Source organism: Pelecanus crispus, chromosome 20, assembly GCF_030463565.1.
Source record: "Pelecanus crispus isolate bPelCri1 chromosome 20, bPelCri1.pri, whole genome shotgun sequence".
NCBI lineage: Eukaryota > Metazoa > Chordata > Aves > Pelecaniformes > Pelecanidae > Pelecanus > Pelecanus crispus.
The window spans coordinates 5,941,028-5,957,331 of NC_134662.1; the positions used below are offsets into that span (position 1 = coordinate 5,941,028).

At 47.8% G+C, this 16,304-nt stretch overlaps 1 protein-coding gene across 1 annotated transcript; it reads right to left on the bottom strand.

Moving 5' to 3' along the window:
* Positions 1-3,505: 3,505 nt before the first annotated feature.
* On the bottom strand, positions 3,506-15,743 carry SIN3B (SIN3 transcription regulator family member B). The gene is given in 20 exon segments (XM_075723580.1): positions 3,506-3,612; positions 3,614-3,787; positions 4,175-4,379; positions 4,828-4,922; positions 5,242-5,334; positions 5,585-5,758; positions 6,315-6,484; positions 6,976-7,570; positions 7,796-7,979; positions 8,246-8,484; positions 8,859-8,975; positions 9,709-9,916; positions 10,651-10,769; positions 11,210-11,299; positions 11,805-11,927; positions 12,183-12,326; positions 12,723-12,986; positions 13,992-14,145; positions 14,811-14,917; positions 15,636-15,743. Coding segments are annotated over 20 exon segments (3,405 nt in total). The 5' UTR covers positions 15,729-15,743; the 3' UTR covers positions 3,506-3,555.
* Between the last annotated feature and the right edge of the window lie 561 nt (positions 15,744-16,304).

A 16,304-nucleotide genomic window follows, 5' to 3' on the forward strand; every position in this document is an offset into this window, starting at 1 on the left:
CCAAGATCTCTGCGAGAAGACTTGTATAAAGTGGACTGTGTCCTCTTGAGACACCAGTACCATCATTTTAACCAAATTATTCCACGCAATTTAGGCATCCGAGGATTGTTATTAGGAGAACAACAGTTTGTTTCCCTGTGAGCGAGTAATACGCTGCAAAGAAAGCAGAGTTGCCTTTTGTTATGGCAACGGAAGTGTTGAAAATGATGTAAAGGAAACTCCTATCAGATCTGGGTCACATCACTACAGCTTAATTTGCAAAATCTACACGTTCATTTGTTGTGCGGAGCTCGCAGGGAACACAGTTAAGCATGTTATTACCCAGGAATTTGGGGAGGGTGAGGGAAAGGCGGGTGGAGGGTTATTTTCATGGTTGCAGTTGTATTGTCTTAACCTGTAGCAGATGTGCTTATAGATTTCCGAACTGGAATCAGTCACTTTTCTTGAATGTCTGTTGTATCTAGCGTGCGAGTACTCGGGGGCCAGGCCTGGACCGTATTTTTGCGCCACACCTCTCGTGGCAAAGGTGCTGCTAGAAATAAACCAATCTGCAAAAAGATACGCTGTGCTGCCATGACATGATGTTTTCTTTTGAAACCTGTCTCTGCGTGGAGCAACTGTGCCACCCCATGGCCTCCCGCGCTCTCGCCCGGCCGCGGGCCTTCGCCGCAAGACGGGTCTTGGCAGCAGGCACGGAGGTGCGGAGCTGCAGGCGCCGTCTTCCTGCGTGGGCTCTCCTGTTGCACGCTACTTGCAGGAAACTTATTTCCCTTTTATGTTAGCTGGTGCCCTTGCTTACGTACGCTTACTGTGCACTGGCTTCTCCGTGGGGATACGGTTAAGGCTTTGCTGCCTGCTGGCCCACATCTACAGCGTTACATCCCGCAGCCTGTCTTGCAACCGCTTGAAGGGAAGTTCATCCAACTTTTCAACTGCATTTTTCTACCAGTTAAAATTCAATTTCAGGTGCAAGACAATCAATTCTGGGGATCGTCAGAAAGTTTAAATTAATTTAAAACAAATGTAAAACAGTCAGAGCTGCAGACTTTTAAAATCAATATTTTATTTTACTTGAATGTGCAAATAAATATAAAAAAAACCTACATTCAAAGAGCTGGCAAAGCAATTACAAGCCCAAAAGCAAAGATCCTTCAAAAAAAAATGGAAGAACAAACTCTTGAATCAAGGTCGCGCTAGCAGATACACAGCGGTCGAGCTTAAGCTCTCGGACATTAGCAAGCCACTCTCAAACCTGCACTGCCTGCTTACTCCATTCACATTGTTTGCTACCATCATTTTTGAGACAATAGCACTGTAAAGGGCGAAAGTCTTACCTAATCCGTTCAGATTATAAATTAAGGTTTACAAAATAAGGATGCTTAAAAATACCTGAAGTACACTTAAAAATGGGGAGATGGAGCAGGACGGTGCACAGGTGCGTTACCCTCCTACACCCTGGTACGCGTGGAATCAAATGCATTTTAAGCCACGAGTTACAACCTATTTTCTAGTAAACATTTTTCTGTATCATAAAACCATAAAATTTGGCACAGTTGTCATCTCCACTGGAAGACAGCAGAGAGGTGAACAGGACTGAGGTGTACTTTGTTGAGCTGTCTGGAAGCAAAAAGGGGATACTGTGCTTTGCACGGGGCTTGTCCCCCCGCTCCTCCACCCAGCCCGCGAGGAGCTACGTGGTCACTGCAACAAGAGCAGGGGAAGAACCTCCAGATCATTTCAGTAACCAAAATTTAACAGAGACCCAGACAACGAGAACATGAGTTCTTGATGAAAAGTCCTCTGCTGGCAGTGGTTGTGCAAGTGGCCATGAATGCCAGAGACTGGCCTCCCTCCTTCCCTCCTACAGATTATTTTTCAAAAAAGACAAAGAGTCAGTACAGTTTTCTATTAAACGTACCCCAAAGGCCAATTTTTCTACTGTCAAGTGAGACAATTGCAAAACCAAATGTTGTACAGTGGAAATAACCCAGGACAAATCCTACGGGCTGCCTCTTAGGTCTGGCAGAAATTATAACCTAAAAGTCAAAGCCACAGAAAATATTGGGGTGGGGGGGTTATTCCCCCAAAAGCCAGGAAAAAGTTGGAAGCAGAGCTGAAAGGAGGCTGGACCTGCCTCAAGACATTATGTTTGTAACACACTCCATGGACAGTGTGCTTGCCCTTGGCCCCTGAAAAACAAGAGTGAAGTCACAGCAGGGCTGCAGGACAGACACAACTACATTTTCTTGATTTTTCAATAGATTAAGTCAGACAATTGACGTAGTGTTCTGCATGGTTCGGGGTAGGGTTTTTGTAGGTTTCATTGCAGAAAAGCTTAGATAGATAGAAGTACAGACGGTTCAGTGGAAAAGCTTGTCTACGATGGTTGCGGCTGGATCTAACACTGCCCATTGCAGATTTCCGTGTGTCACTGCAAATACAGCATCTGTGCTGACCCAGCAGAAACAGCGAAGGATCTGGGACAAACACTGTGCTGCAAGAGCTCCATCTACCGCTGTTATTTAAGTGGTACAACCCAGCAGAACCACGGAGTCCGGGCATGCACAAGGAAAGTGAAGCGCCTGAGAACGCAGTCTCCAGAGGCTGCCAATCAACATGCAAAATACCAAAAAAAAAAAAAAAAACCAACCTAAAAACCAAAAAACTAGGCCAGACCTCGCAATGGATATTCCTCCCCACGCGCACGCTCCAAGCAGCTCCAGATCTGAGAAGGCAGAGTCTGCAGCAGGTCGTACGTTCACAAAGCGACATGGGATCTGGTGCACATCTGCGGGGGGAGCTGATGGGCCTCGGCCGTCTTGCGCCGCAAAACGCTCTCTTGCCTAGCGCTGCAGCTCAGAAAGTTTCTTCCCCTTAGTTCGTGCTCCAAAATACTTAGTCTGATGAGCGAGAGTTAGAGCGTTTAGTACGCCGTTCACCCTTCTCCGAGTTTTGGCATTTTTCTCACCAGAGCACCAGTAACAAACACTGCATTCGTTGCCTCGTTAGTATACACAGATAACGAAGCAGCCCACAGCGGGGCTAGCGACCTGGGCCAGGTGCTCTCAGCCCCGCGGGCACTCGGAGGTTACACCGAAGAGTTCTGCAGGCTCCAAGACGGAATAAATTCAGGAAGATAGGGAACGTTAAACCCTTCGAAGTGGAAGCAGCTGCCAGCATCTGCTCAAACACCAGCCCAGCTCCGTCTCTCCAACAAAGCCACTAGCGGTAGTTCACCCAGAGCCTGACCCCCTCGCTCAGCCTTCCAGTACTGGCTGGTCAGCAGTGGCCTAAAGCTAGGAAACTACTAAGTGTGTGGCAATGCCAAGAGCCCTCTTCCCATAAAGCTTTTAAAAGTCTCTTTGTGATGGCTGGAGGATTACACTGCAAGGAGACAACTCTATGCCATATGGAAAATACATCATAATCCAAAGTAAAATGCTGTTTGGATAAATATCATTAATACATACATTGCATTCCCACCACTATTCTCAGAGTAAATGTGTTTCACCAGCAACGCTCCTACTTGTCTTGGTCCCAGGAACAAGGCTCTGCTCATGGTGAAGCTGGACGGCGACTGTACTGAACTCTGTATCTGTTCACTGGGACCCCCGTGGACATTCACCGTCTCACAGGTGGTTTTGCAGGGCACCATCTCCTCATCTTCGTCTCCCATTAGCCAGTCTTGAACTACGTCAACTGCCTCCATGGTCACGTTCTCTTCTAGCCACCTATTGTGCCACTCTTCAAACTGCTGGTGATGCTTTAGCAGCACCATTGGCTGGACCTGAAAGCAGGATGGTAAAGATCACCGAGAGGTTTCTGGGGGAGAAGCCAAGACTTTCGCCTCTGAGTGTGTCTGAGACGTGCATGCTTTACAACACAACACAAACAGTAAAACAGGAAACCGCATACCTGCATTTAAAGAGCTCTATTTCTTAATGTTTGCCACTCCCCCTTAAAATTTGCATGGTAAAGTAAAGGCTGCTAAACTAAACCAAAGGACAGAGCATTTACCAGCTCTCCTCCATGTTTCATCCAACACAGAGCAGTAACTTCTGGGTGTAGTTTGCAGGAATTCAGCCACAAGACTTCTTATCGGTACCTGTCTTTTGGCTCACATCCTCAACCTCTGCTACTGCCTGAGCTGCAGAGAGAGTAATAGGAGATGCACCTGCTTGGCTCGGCAGAGCGCTCCCCGCCTGTACATGTAATCCTCCGAGTTCATGATGAACATCATTTTGTGGGTGTTGAGCTTGAACCGGCAGTCCACGTTGCAGGCACTTTCCACCCCAATCAGCCTCTTCCAGGAGCTCTTCACTTCGCTACGCAGAGCTCTCACTTGCTTACATTGCCACTTGCGAAACTTTTTTAGGTTTCTAGAACAAAACAAGGGTTACGAAGCATGTGTCACACTTGGTTATCCATTCTCTTAAGCTAGCAGAGCTGACAGCACAAGTATGAAATTTGTATTTCCACATTTAGTTTTCAGACTTTCTCCAGGATCTTCCTCCATACACTCTGACAAATATTTACTGAAATGGGAACAAATCAGACCTCAAACTCCTCCCCGAAAGGACTGCTTAGACAGTCCCACTCCTTTCTAAACACAGTTTCATGAACAAACCTCAATGCAGTGGTCATACATTTTTTCTTCAGCATTCTTACGCAGTGCACTGGACTACAGCAGCCCCTTTGGACCTCAAGGATGACTGCATTTCCCTGGAGTTGCTTGTACGGCACATCACCTAAAATCACTGCCACACATGCAGAGAGGAAGCAGTACCAGCTGCTGCAGGTGTGACTCAGGAGAGGGAGCGCGCTCACCTTTGCAGAAAGACCGGTTTCAGTAAGAAGCCATCATTCTGGTTGTTTGGAGCTCCTTCTACCCCAACATACTGCTCCATGTAGTTAGCCAGGTGCTACACAAGAGAGACCAATTTCAAGTCAGTGTTGTTCTCATCAAGATGAACACCACTGCAAAGAACTAGTTTATTTCCAAGCTGCTTTTTAAGAAGCTGCTGGTACCTCACTCAACCCCAAGCTGATTTATGTTGAAACTGCTTTGCTAACATACCCATTTCTGTCAATGACCACAGCCCCACATGTAATTTCCCCACCTCCCAGGTAAACTTCTCCTCCTGGCAAAGTCTCACAGTTTGGAACAAGAAAGCGGGAAAGCATTCTTGGACATCTGCTTTGTCTGTGGTACAGCAGACTCCATGGTCACTGTGATATCACCTGGACCTCCACAGGATCTTCTGTCTGGGTTTCTTCCGTATCCAGAAGCTCAATGGTCATGATCACCTGTCCTTTCCGCTGGAGAAACATGACCTGTAATAAAGTTACAGGCACGAGATATTGGCCACATGGGTTCACAATAAAATGCTGTATATTCACAACAGGTCGTTTGGACAACAAATGCGAGCTAGGAGAGTGCCACTTCACTGTCTGCGCTCTGGTTTTGGTACCTTCTCTCCATACTGTGCTCTCTCACCATTGTGCCCTTGGAGCTTCCAAACCCATTTCTCCCACCTAAAGTGCCCCAGTCGCTTTATCAAGTTGCCTGGCAGCAAGTTCTTACCTTGAAACAGTTCTCATCCGCCATGCAACGCTCAGCCTTCCACTGATAGCTGGTCTCCTTTGCTGCCCGGACACACCTAGAGGATAAGTTACCTCCAGCAGCACCTCGCTTCCTTTCGTTCAAGTAGAGCTCAACAACCTTCAAGCAGATGTCATCGCTCACTAGATGGTGAAGCTTCCATTAAAAAAGAGGGAATTCAGTCAGCAAGTCTGGGCCAAGACTTAACTCTAACGTGTTATGAAAGGAGCACAAAACTCAGCACGGCATCACACCCCAGATGAAGCAGCAAAGTTTTAACTCCAGAGACTTCACACATTTCACTTTTTCATTACTTTGCAATAAAAGGAACAGAGAAGAGTGAGGGGCTGATGTGCCTTAACTGTAAGAAAACTACAATTAGAAGACAGATTTGAGTAAGAAGGACTGGACCTGGGGGTTTTTTTTGGCCTTAGATGTATTTTGGGAATGACAGAATTTTGAAAAGACTGGAACTCCAAAAATGTTTGAAAAGGCCAGAAAGAGTAAATCTCCTACGGTGGTCCCTGTACTGAAGCTCAACTATCTCACTGAACTTCTGTTAGAGTGTTTCCCCTACATATATAACTTTTCTATGAATTTGCTTTAAGATTATTGAGTCCTTGCATTACAGGGTACTGTGGGAAGCCTATCAGTCTATAGAAGGGAGATGGGCGGCCCCACAAACACACAGCACAGCCATCAAATCAGTTACCTGGCGGACAATATTCTGCACCAGTTTGTCCATAGTAAAGCCAATATAGGCATGGATAGTGAACATCTCCCTCAGAGTGTCCTCGTACTGCGTTGGGTCGATATTCCCATCCAGCAGACTCCTCACCATATCCAGGAACGCGGGGTAGTACTCCTCCAGTTCCACCTCACCTGGGTAGGGAAAAAGTGCAGTCACTTAATGCATGTAACAGGCAGAGCGAAGTCAGGAGATACAAGGGACAGCACTGCTCCAGAACCCTCACATTCAGTATCGAGAACGTGCTTACAGACAGACAGGTCTCTGCAAGGAGTGCTGACAGACTGTAACAGTTTTATCTCCTGCACTTCCATGACTGCCTTGTGTGGTTAACTGCTTCGTTGTGGAGCCATTTACATTTTAAATCAAAATGAGACACTTGAGAACATCTGGCAACAGTGGGTTTGCATGAAGTCTCTATGAACTACACAAGAGCCCTCAGAAGATAAATTACGAAGTCGCGAGCCTGTTAAATTAGCTGTATCCACAAATCACAAATATATTGGAGGTTTGCACCTCTACATTCCTTACAGACTTGCCTGCTGGTCTCAGTTACTCAGATACATACAATCAAGCACTAGTAGCCAGAGCATTAAGAACGGACCATGTCCCAGGTTATTCTTACTTGGTTGCTTCAGTCTTAGTTCCATGGCCGGATCATTGGTTTTTTCTTTTCTTCCCTCACAAAGGAGTTTCTCTCTCTCTTTTTCAGTCCGATATTCTAGAAGCTGCTTCTGAGCTTGACGATAAATCTTTAGGAGCCTTGAGCACAGAGTCTGGTGAAGGCGGAGGAAGAAATACCAATTATTATTGACAAAGAATAGACTGTAAACATCATCCAGAGTGTTGTGGGGCTCAGCAGCTGTAACATCGCAGAAGGTTGCTTTTGCCTCCAAAGGACTGCTTGGAGGCCCAGGCACGTGTTTTTTCCGTAGCTCAGGGGTATCCAGGTTCTGCCCCTGATGGTTTTCTCTGTCCTCATCTGTTGATTCTTCAGAAATACTGTGCTCAGGGGGCTGAGAGAAAAACAGCTCAGGTATGAAGTGATGCACTATCTGCCGGATGGTTGCTTGATCCTCCTTCTGGATAGTAGGCTGCCTTTTTACATAATAGCTGATAAGAGACGCTGCATCTTCCAAAATCTGCTTATCTTCATAGATAAAGATAAGATGAGGCTCGTTTGTGGACGAACTTCTCCCCTCTGAATGCTGCTCCTGATGCTGTAATCAAGAGACAAATAGATAAAGATCCTTCCAATCCATGCTCAAGAGCCATTCCTGCCAGAAGAAATAAGCCAGTATTAACGCTATGCTTGGGACAGTCATTTTTGACTGAGAACTCTTCAGAGCACTACCACTTCAGCAAGGTCCCAGGTGCTACATAAACATCTAGATGATACTGTAAATGCAGGACATACAGGATGGATTATTTACTAGCATACGCACCTCATCATAGACACTCTCAATTTCATTCAGCAAGCTCTTGGAGCGCAAAGCTTTGGTGTCATTTTGTTTGAAGTTGACGGCCTGGTGGTCAAGGGACTTCAGGTAGGCTTTCTCATACTGCTCCCGCCAAATTTTGTTGAAGCCCTGCTGGGCCTCCCGCCATTCCTCCTCTTTTGCTTTCAATCTGCATAAATGTATAATCTACTTCAGTTCAAAAAGATAACCACAGAAATACACACAAAGCATTTTTAGTGTAGCCAACCGTGATGCACCAAACACTTTTCAGTATTCCTGGAAGCAATAAATAAATTTTAAAAAAGCACCACCACTGAAGACGAGTTACCCTTTGAAACAACACCTACCTACAGAAAACAGTTGTTTAAAAATGCTTTAAAAATTCTGTATCAGTTTCTAAAAGAACCCAGGTGAACACAGGAGAATGGGAATTACCTCTTAAGAACAACAGGAACTGCAGTAACTGGGTTTTTCTTAAGACTTTCAATGATCTCTGGTGCTTTATCACCGTAGATGCGATAGATGGCCCTGCGCTGGATCACTTCTGATGTTCCTCCCAAGCAATCATCCAGTCGAAATTTCTCCTGATCCTCTTGAGTCAGTCGTGACAGTTTTTTCTGCACACTCTCCAGCACACGTATCGTGGCTAAATTGGTCTCCAAGACAACATCCAACTGTTAAGAGTTCACAAAAGACATGGTGTAAGAACAGGCGTAGCAGGAAAATGGAGACCAGCGGCGCCAGGTTTGTGGCATGCATTCCAGCCCCACTGGGTGGAGCTAAGAAGCACCAGCAAGGTTTCTCACTGGAAAATATACCTCCGCCAGTTCTCCCAAAGGCAACATGCTTTTGAGAACTGGACTCATGCCTGGAAAGGACTATTAGACTCCAAGCAAGTGGAAACCACCAAACTCTAGCTCAAAACAATGAACACTAATAGAACTTTCAGTAAATGGCCACCAATTAATTCAGTCAAAATCCTCATAGCTAGTTGTTCTGCTTTCTGAGGTGGCAGACAGGCAGAAAGGAAACTCAGTAGCAGAGGTACCTCAAACCGCTCATCTTCACAGCGGTGCAACTGCTCCTCATAAGGAGTCTTCTTGGAGCTGACAAAAGTGGAGTCTTCAGACCAGGATGGAAATGAAACCCAGGTATCGTTTAACACCTGCAACAGTGCAAAGACGTGACGTTGAACAGAACCTTATGAGCCCAGAGCTGTTCTCATGGGGTCTGACACTTCTCTGTTTTATTTTTGCACAGTTCTTCCCTGCGTTTCTATTGGAAGTTCCAGAGCTAGTTCACAAGTCACTGTCATGACTGCTCCTCAGAATATTAGAGGTCTGTGTGGAACTGTGCCAGGGCCCTGCTCAGAAAGCTTGACAGCACCTTCACCGTCATCTCACAAACAACAGAGATCACTCTGCAGTAATCACCAACTGTAAGTAAAGGAGACAGAGTTGCCAACAACAGCGAGAGGTGGGAGCACCTATGCTGCAGGTATCTGTTTTCAGTCAGAACAATGCCTAAGACACCGGCTCACAGTGCTCTTTCAGGAGAAAAACTGTTTCTGAAAGCCATATTGGTCCACTGCCGGAAAATTAATTTCAGGCTATTTAATATTTTTTTCTGTCTCTGGGAATACATTTGTGTATGCACACAGACTCAAAAGACATTACAGTGAAAGATGTGATTTGAGATGGGTTTAGATAAAATTAGTAAAATGCACATGGATACTCCTATTTCAATGAACTGCATGAATAACTGATGTGACGTTAAAGCTGGCTAATCAGCATTAAAGGGGGGAATCCACACGCAGAAGCTGTAGCACTACCTACCCCACTTCAAGCTATGTAAGTGCAATGTGTGTTCAGGGACTGAACAGGTTGATCCCAAAGTACCTCCTTGCAAATGGCTGTTCTTCCACTGCACTTTGGCTGCTGATAGGTTTTTGGGAGAGCCCGGTAACTTGATCCTATGCGTTTGCAGGAAGCATAATCAATTTCCCGACTCATTCCATCCCCAGATCGGTCGCTCAGTGGAGAAGCAAATGAAAGCTCTTTCACACCAAGAAAGGACTTGAACTGTGCAAAGAGTTCTGGGAATTTCCTTCAAAAACACAAGTAAGTGTGTTTTGTTATTTCACTCTGACAGTTTTAGGGTGGCTAATGTGTGTCATAGAAGTGAGGGAGAAAATCTAAACAAACTTAGCACTGCAGTGAGAAATCTTTCATACACTTTTTACCTCTGTTATCATTCTCTCTGAATTACTTTACAGGGTTTTTTTCACTTTTTTTTTGAGGCAGGAAAAGAATTTCCCTTCCCGACTTCACAATACTCCCCTTAACTGACTGAGGAGTCACTGATCCTTGCCATCTGACTCTCCCTCTTCTGTTGGAAGCCAAACAGCATGAGAGGCTCTCATCAGAGCTAGAACTATTTATCCTTTCACAGCTCTGTTATGAGATTTCCTGGTTACACCTGTATTGTATTTTGAGAGATGAGAACAGGAGTGTGAACAGAGACCACCCTCCAGAATTCATGAGACTCTCTGCCCCCAGTGATTTAGTATAACATCAGGCAGTCTGCTGCTTGTGAGGCTTTCAACTGGATGCACAGACAGAGGAAAATATCCTCCCCAAAGAGCTGTGTAGATATGTTAAAAGATTCAGATTTTATCACTCCTCTTTTTGGATTAGCCTTCAATTTCTTGCACGCTACCTAGGAGATATTTCTGAAGTTAAATCCAAAACTTCAGTAACAAAGTTCACAATGTCTACCAAAAAGTAACAGAATAACACCTAACAAGTACGGCACAGCAGAGAAGGTAGTCAGTAACTTACCCTAAAAATGGTGTAACTAGCTGGAGCAACTCGGAGCCAGAGACCAACTCCTGGTTGAAGAGAGCAATGCAACGGAGAAAATTTTCATAGACTTCCTGACTCTTCAGCACCCTACGCACCTAAAACACAGTTTGGAGAGAAATGGTCAGATCACTTGACCACTACTTTTATTTAGTTCATATTCTAAGTAGTCTGAACCATGGGTACAATGACAAACCTCTGTCTACATTGCAACATAAAAACAGAATATGCACAAAAACTCCCAGTTTCAAACAATAATCTAGTAACTACAGATGGTACCATGAGGAGACATCACTGAAAAATAGAGAAAAACATGTCTGTAAGAGACAAGCATTCGGAAAAAGGTTAATTATCAGTTTCTATTCATCTTCCAAACCCACCTATTTTCTCTTTTCTTGGTCTGTCTTTGTCTACCACTTGAAAAGTCAGGCAATTGCTAAGTGCTGACACATAGTATGTATAGAAAACCAACCAATTAATAACCACATAAGTGGTTGAAAATAAGTCCACAGAATGTGAGAAGAGGCCAAATACTGACCTTGTCAAAGAAGGAAAACTCTTGCAGTGTTCCGTATTTTCCCACTGTCGCTACTGACAGATCTTTGGTACCTCGCAGTTTCATTTTCTTCTGTTAAAAGAACACAGTTATCCTTAAAATGTTGTGACTCAAATGCCACCAAACTCCGCTTTGCTGACATGTAACAGCTCTCTGCAAAGGCTGAAACTCAGTATTTCCCAAATAGTGATCTATTACTGCTGTGTCAGGTCCTCCACGGCAACCCCTCGCAAATGACTCCCAGCTAAGAACAAGAAACGACGTCAAAAAAGATCACTCGAGAAAGGATTCCAAAGAAAGATTTCTTTGTAGAAGCAATAAATTGTCCCTTTCCAGGGCCAATACTTAGTACAGAAGATCTTGATATTTAGTATTCATCATGTTACCACATACGTTTAAGCATACTTTAAAAATTCCCTTTCTCTACAGTAATTATTTGAAAAATAACTTTGAAATTCTGTTTCTCATACCTAACACCTACATACCTCAAAGACGCTACTCATTACAACTTTAAGCAATTATCTAAACGCAACGAGTAGTATCAGGTTATTCTAAGTTTTTACTCGCTGAAAGATACCTTTGCTGGGCCAGAAACAGGACGCAACAGCAGTGGTCTGGATCGCTTTTTGCTGTGTTCCAGATTCTTCTCATGCTCCGTTTTTTGGACACTGTTCACTTCACATGGTCCATTTCCTGTGAACTGAAGTAAATAAATAATGATTTCAATGTTCTCCTCTTGGTTGGCCCAAATAAAGAACCCTATAAATCTGAACAGAACAGAGAACATGTAGTTAAGTCACTTGTTCTGCAAAATTCCAAGCAACGAAGAGAAGCAAAATTCGTCTAATGGCTGTATGTTTTCCCATAGTGTTTGGCATTCCTAAAGCTTCTTCATGTATTCTACATACAAACACAGAGTATTTAATATTCTGCCGTGTTCTAAGCGTACACATACCAAAGACCTTTTAGCCTCCGGGAGGAACTGTCCAAACTCAGAAAGCAGATCCTCCTGTCCCCTGAACAGGTTTGCTACTTCAGTAAACACTTCTTCCTCTGACATGCCTCGAAAGGGTCGGCCTTTAGTGTTCAGCTGTTCTTTCTGAAAAGACACGCACAGATGATAGAGTCAAAGCCATACCTTGCTATGCAAGAAAACTCATCAACTCAGCCAAAAACCTTATGCTACACAAATATAACTATCAGATAGCCCAAGGTTCTTCCAGTGCATCCTTTCACACAGAATATCACTTGATTTAGTGACATTTTAGTTAGTAAAGACAGATGCAGATACAACCCCTTCACACCTCAGACCCTGGGAAGTTCTACAATTTTCAGACTTTTGTCTTTTCGTGTGAATATCTGAGGCAATTGTTGGACAAAGGCTAGCGCTTGGGGAGCCGTATAAGCCTGTTCAGTAGGCAGACATCTCATTTGACAACTACTCCTCAACCAGCTACAGGCACACCCACAATCGCTTGCATGGAAGACTTTTTACCTGGTAAGTATGAAGGATTTCTAAAAAGGATCTGTAAATTTCTGGATGGTCAAGAAAACGTGTTTTGATCTTATTCACATAGCTGATAGCATTATTGAACTCTACAGAATCAGACTCCAAAGGAATTTGGGATTTGTCTTCTTTGTACGGAAGCTGTTGCCTGAACTCCTCGGAGCAGTCACTGTGATTGTGCGAATTCTCCTGGGAGTAATGCAGCAACAGCCCGCTGCCAGGGAGAGCGCTGGGAACCGGCTCTGAGGGCACCTAGTGGCATAAGACACACAAGACAGTGACTTGTACAGCAGCATACGGGCAAGTTCAACAACAATCTAGCACCGGGATTTCCAAGCTGTTTAGCTAAAAAAGATTACCCCATGAACAAGAAAGAAAAAAGATTTAATTAGCCAATAAATTTCCCTACCTAGTTTATTAACACCATCAGTTAAAAAAAAAAATCCCCTAAGTCCTATCTGGCTTATGAACCGTCTGACTCGTTACGGCTTTTGACTGTCACTGCGTTATCCACTGCACTTGAGAGGGTGCACCAAACAACAAGCAACGCAGTTTCTGTTATCACTGTTTTATTTCAGAGGAACTGCCAGTTTTAAGAAACATACTAAAACGTAAGGCTCTTAAAGATGCTAAATTTCTAAGCAACAGAGAGATCTAAGGGAACTGAGATCTAAAAGGTATTTACTGCTACTAAGCAGAGTTAAACTACAGGTTTATCAGTAGAATTCAGGTAATAGCAAAACAACCACACAACAACAAAAAAGAAGCGGAGGCCAACACGTTTCCATCTGTATTACAGCAGATGTCTTTCATTGCAGGATGCTAGCAACTGCATGGCAACACCTAACATGCATTTTTTTGCCTATTGCCTAAACACATTTCCCAGTTTCTCAGTGGAAGACTGGAAATGCGATTCTTCCGGGATCTCTTTTTGAAATTTGTCACGACACACACCACGTATTGATGAGAATCTATACAAACATGTCAAGCCAATTACAGTTTCAGTTTTCAAATCTGACTGAAGTATTTGAAGTGGCACTTCATGGAGGACTATCAGCCTTGTGTAAGCTAAACTAACAACTGTGAGAATACGTATTTGAATTTACATTATACCCATTATCATAGACTTTGAAAACCACGTAAAAACTTCAGCAATATGCAATACACGTAAATCCCCATAGCCTAAACTATGCAAGAGATGTGTATAGCGACACATGCAACACAAGTTATTTAGAGAATATGAGCCTTATAACCTACCTGACTATTCAAAGGTGACTGTATACTTAACTTCCCATTCTTTGGAATTTCTATCCTATAGCCCAGAGGGAGGAAAGCATTGAATCCTACAATGAGGTCAGGATGCTCGTGGAAAAGCTGTGAAACACGTCGGATTACTCCAGGTGTGTCAATGCTGAAATTGAGAAGAGCTCGTTACTTGTGTCCAAATGAGAAATACAAATTAAACCTAGCAAACGCCAGAGGTATGTGAAGCATCTGGCTTCTTAGAGATGCAATTTTTTAACAAGCAACTTTGGGAACCTCAGACCGAGCAATGAGCCCAAGCAGAGGGAATGACCGCCATCCACTGCAGCCTCAAACTGGGAGTGTTACCTACGAGTGTGCAGGTTACCCCAAACGGGCAAGACAGCCATCACCTCTAGGGCTGACAGGTCACAGAGAGGCTCTGCACTCAAGCTTCTTCACTTATTTTCCAGATCTGCATTTCAGAGGGGGAAGTAAAAACAGATTTGCCTTTTCCTGTGGATTTCATCTCTGGAAAATGATGGGATGGACAGAGACCCTCCACCTCCGACGCCTAGTGACTGCACTACTGGGGGACAGGCCAGCAGGGTGGCCTGCGTGTCTGCAGAGGTGGAAAGATGATGTGAAGGCTGAGAGACCCCTGCCAAGGCTGAGAGACCCCCGCCAAGGCTGAGAGACCCCCGCCAAGGCCGAGACCCCCGCCAAGGCTGAGAGACCCCCACCAAGGCCGAGACCCCCGCCAAGGCCGAGAGACCCCCGCCAAGGCTGAGGAGCTCCCCGGAGCAGCCCTGGGGCGCAGGGCCTGGGCTTTACCTCTGGCTCTTGAACTCTTTCATGATCTCCAGGAAGCCGTTGTAGGTGGCGGGGTCGCTGCCAAAGCGGATCTTCACCTGGTCCAGGTAGGAAAGCGCATCCTCCACCTGCGGAGTGAGAACACGGGTGAGGCCCAGAAAGGGGGAGCAGGCCCTGGGGCACCCCGCGGTCCCAGGACGGGCACTGAGGGAGGTGGGCACGGGCCCCGGGGGGAGCCCCACAGCACCGGGGAGGGGGAGCAGCCCGGGGAGGGGCACACGCTGCCAGGTGAGGAGGCCCTGAGGAAGACCGGCCCGGTGGGGCAGCACCGTGCTGGGGAAGGCGGGCCTCACGGTGCTGGAGGAGGATGGCGGGGCACGGAGGGGGGCACGATACCGGGGAGAGGGGAACAGGTCCCCGGGGAGCGTGACAGCCGTACTGGCGGAGAACAGCCGGGCTGGGGAGGGGGGGCACGATATAGGGGAGGGGGGCACAGGCCCGAGGGAGGGGCTCACGGTACCGGAGGAGGGGGGCGAAGGCCGCAGGGGACCCCACGGTACCGGGGGAGGAGGGCGGGGATGCCCCACGGCACCGGGGGCAGAAGGCCCCGGGACACCCCACGGTACCGGCGGGGGGGGGAGGGGGGGACAGTCGCCGGGGGCGGGTTCGGCGGCGCGGCCGGGGCGGGGCCGGTCACGGCGGGGCGGGCAGGGCCGTCCCGGACCGGGGGGGGGGGGGGGGGACGGCGGGGAGCGGCCCTTCGCGGGGGGCGGGGGGGGTGGGGAAGGGGGAAATCACGGCGCTCCCGGCGGGGGGGGGGGCCGCCGGGGCGGTCGCCGCACTCACATGCACCGGCAGCTTCTCCTGCGCCGCGGCTCGGCCGCCGCCGCCCCAACGCGGGGCGCTGCCCCCCCGGCCGCCGCCGCCCCCCGCCGCCATGTTGGGAGTCGGGCAGCAGAGCGCGCGCCCCCCCCCCGTCAGCGCGTGCGGGAGCGCCTGCGTCAGCGCGCACGGCGCCGCCGGCCCGCCCGCCCGCGCGCCAGGGCCCGGCCCGGCCCGGAGCGGAGCCTTCGCGGCCGCCGTCGGCGCCGCCCGGGAGCGCGCGCTGCTTCCGGCCCTTCAACCGCCACGGCGGGAGCGGCGGCGGGCGGCCCGCAGGGGGGGGCGGCTCGCCGCGGGGTGAGCGCGCTGCGGGCGGGCGGCGGGCAGCGGGCTGGGGGGTGCCCGGGGCTGGGGGGTGCCCGGGGCTGAGGGGTGCCGGGGCTGAGGGGTGCCGGGGGGCTGGGGGTGCTGGGGGGCGCCGGGGGCTGGGGGGTGCCGGGGCTGGGGGGCGCCGGGGGCTGGGGGTGCCGGTGCTGGAGCCGAGCCCCTGAGGGGCAGCGGCGGCCCAACCCCCCGGTGCCGCTGTGCCCTCACGGGAAGGGCGGGGCCCAGCCCCCGCCGGCGGCTTCTCCTGAGCCCCGGCTGGGCTGCGCTCGGCGGCCCGCAGCGAGCGCTGGTGCCTGCTCCGGTGCA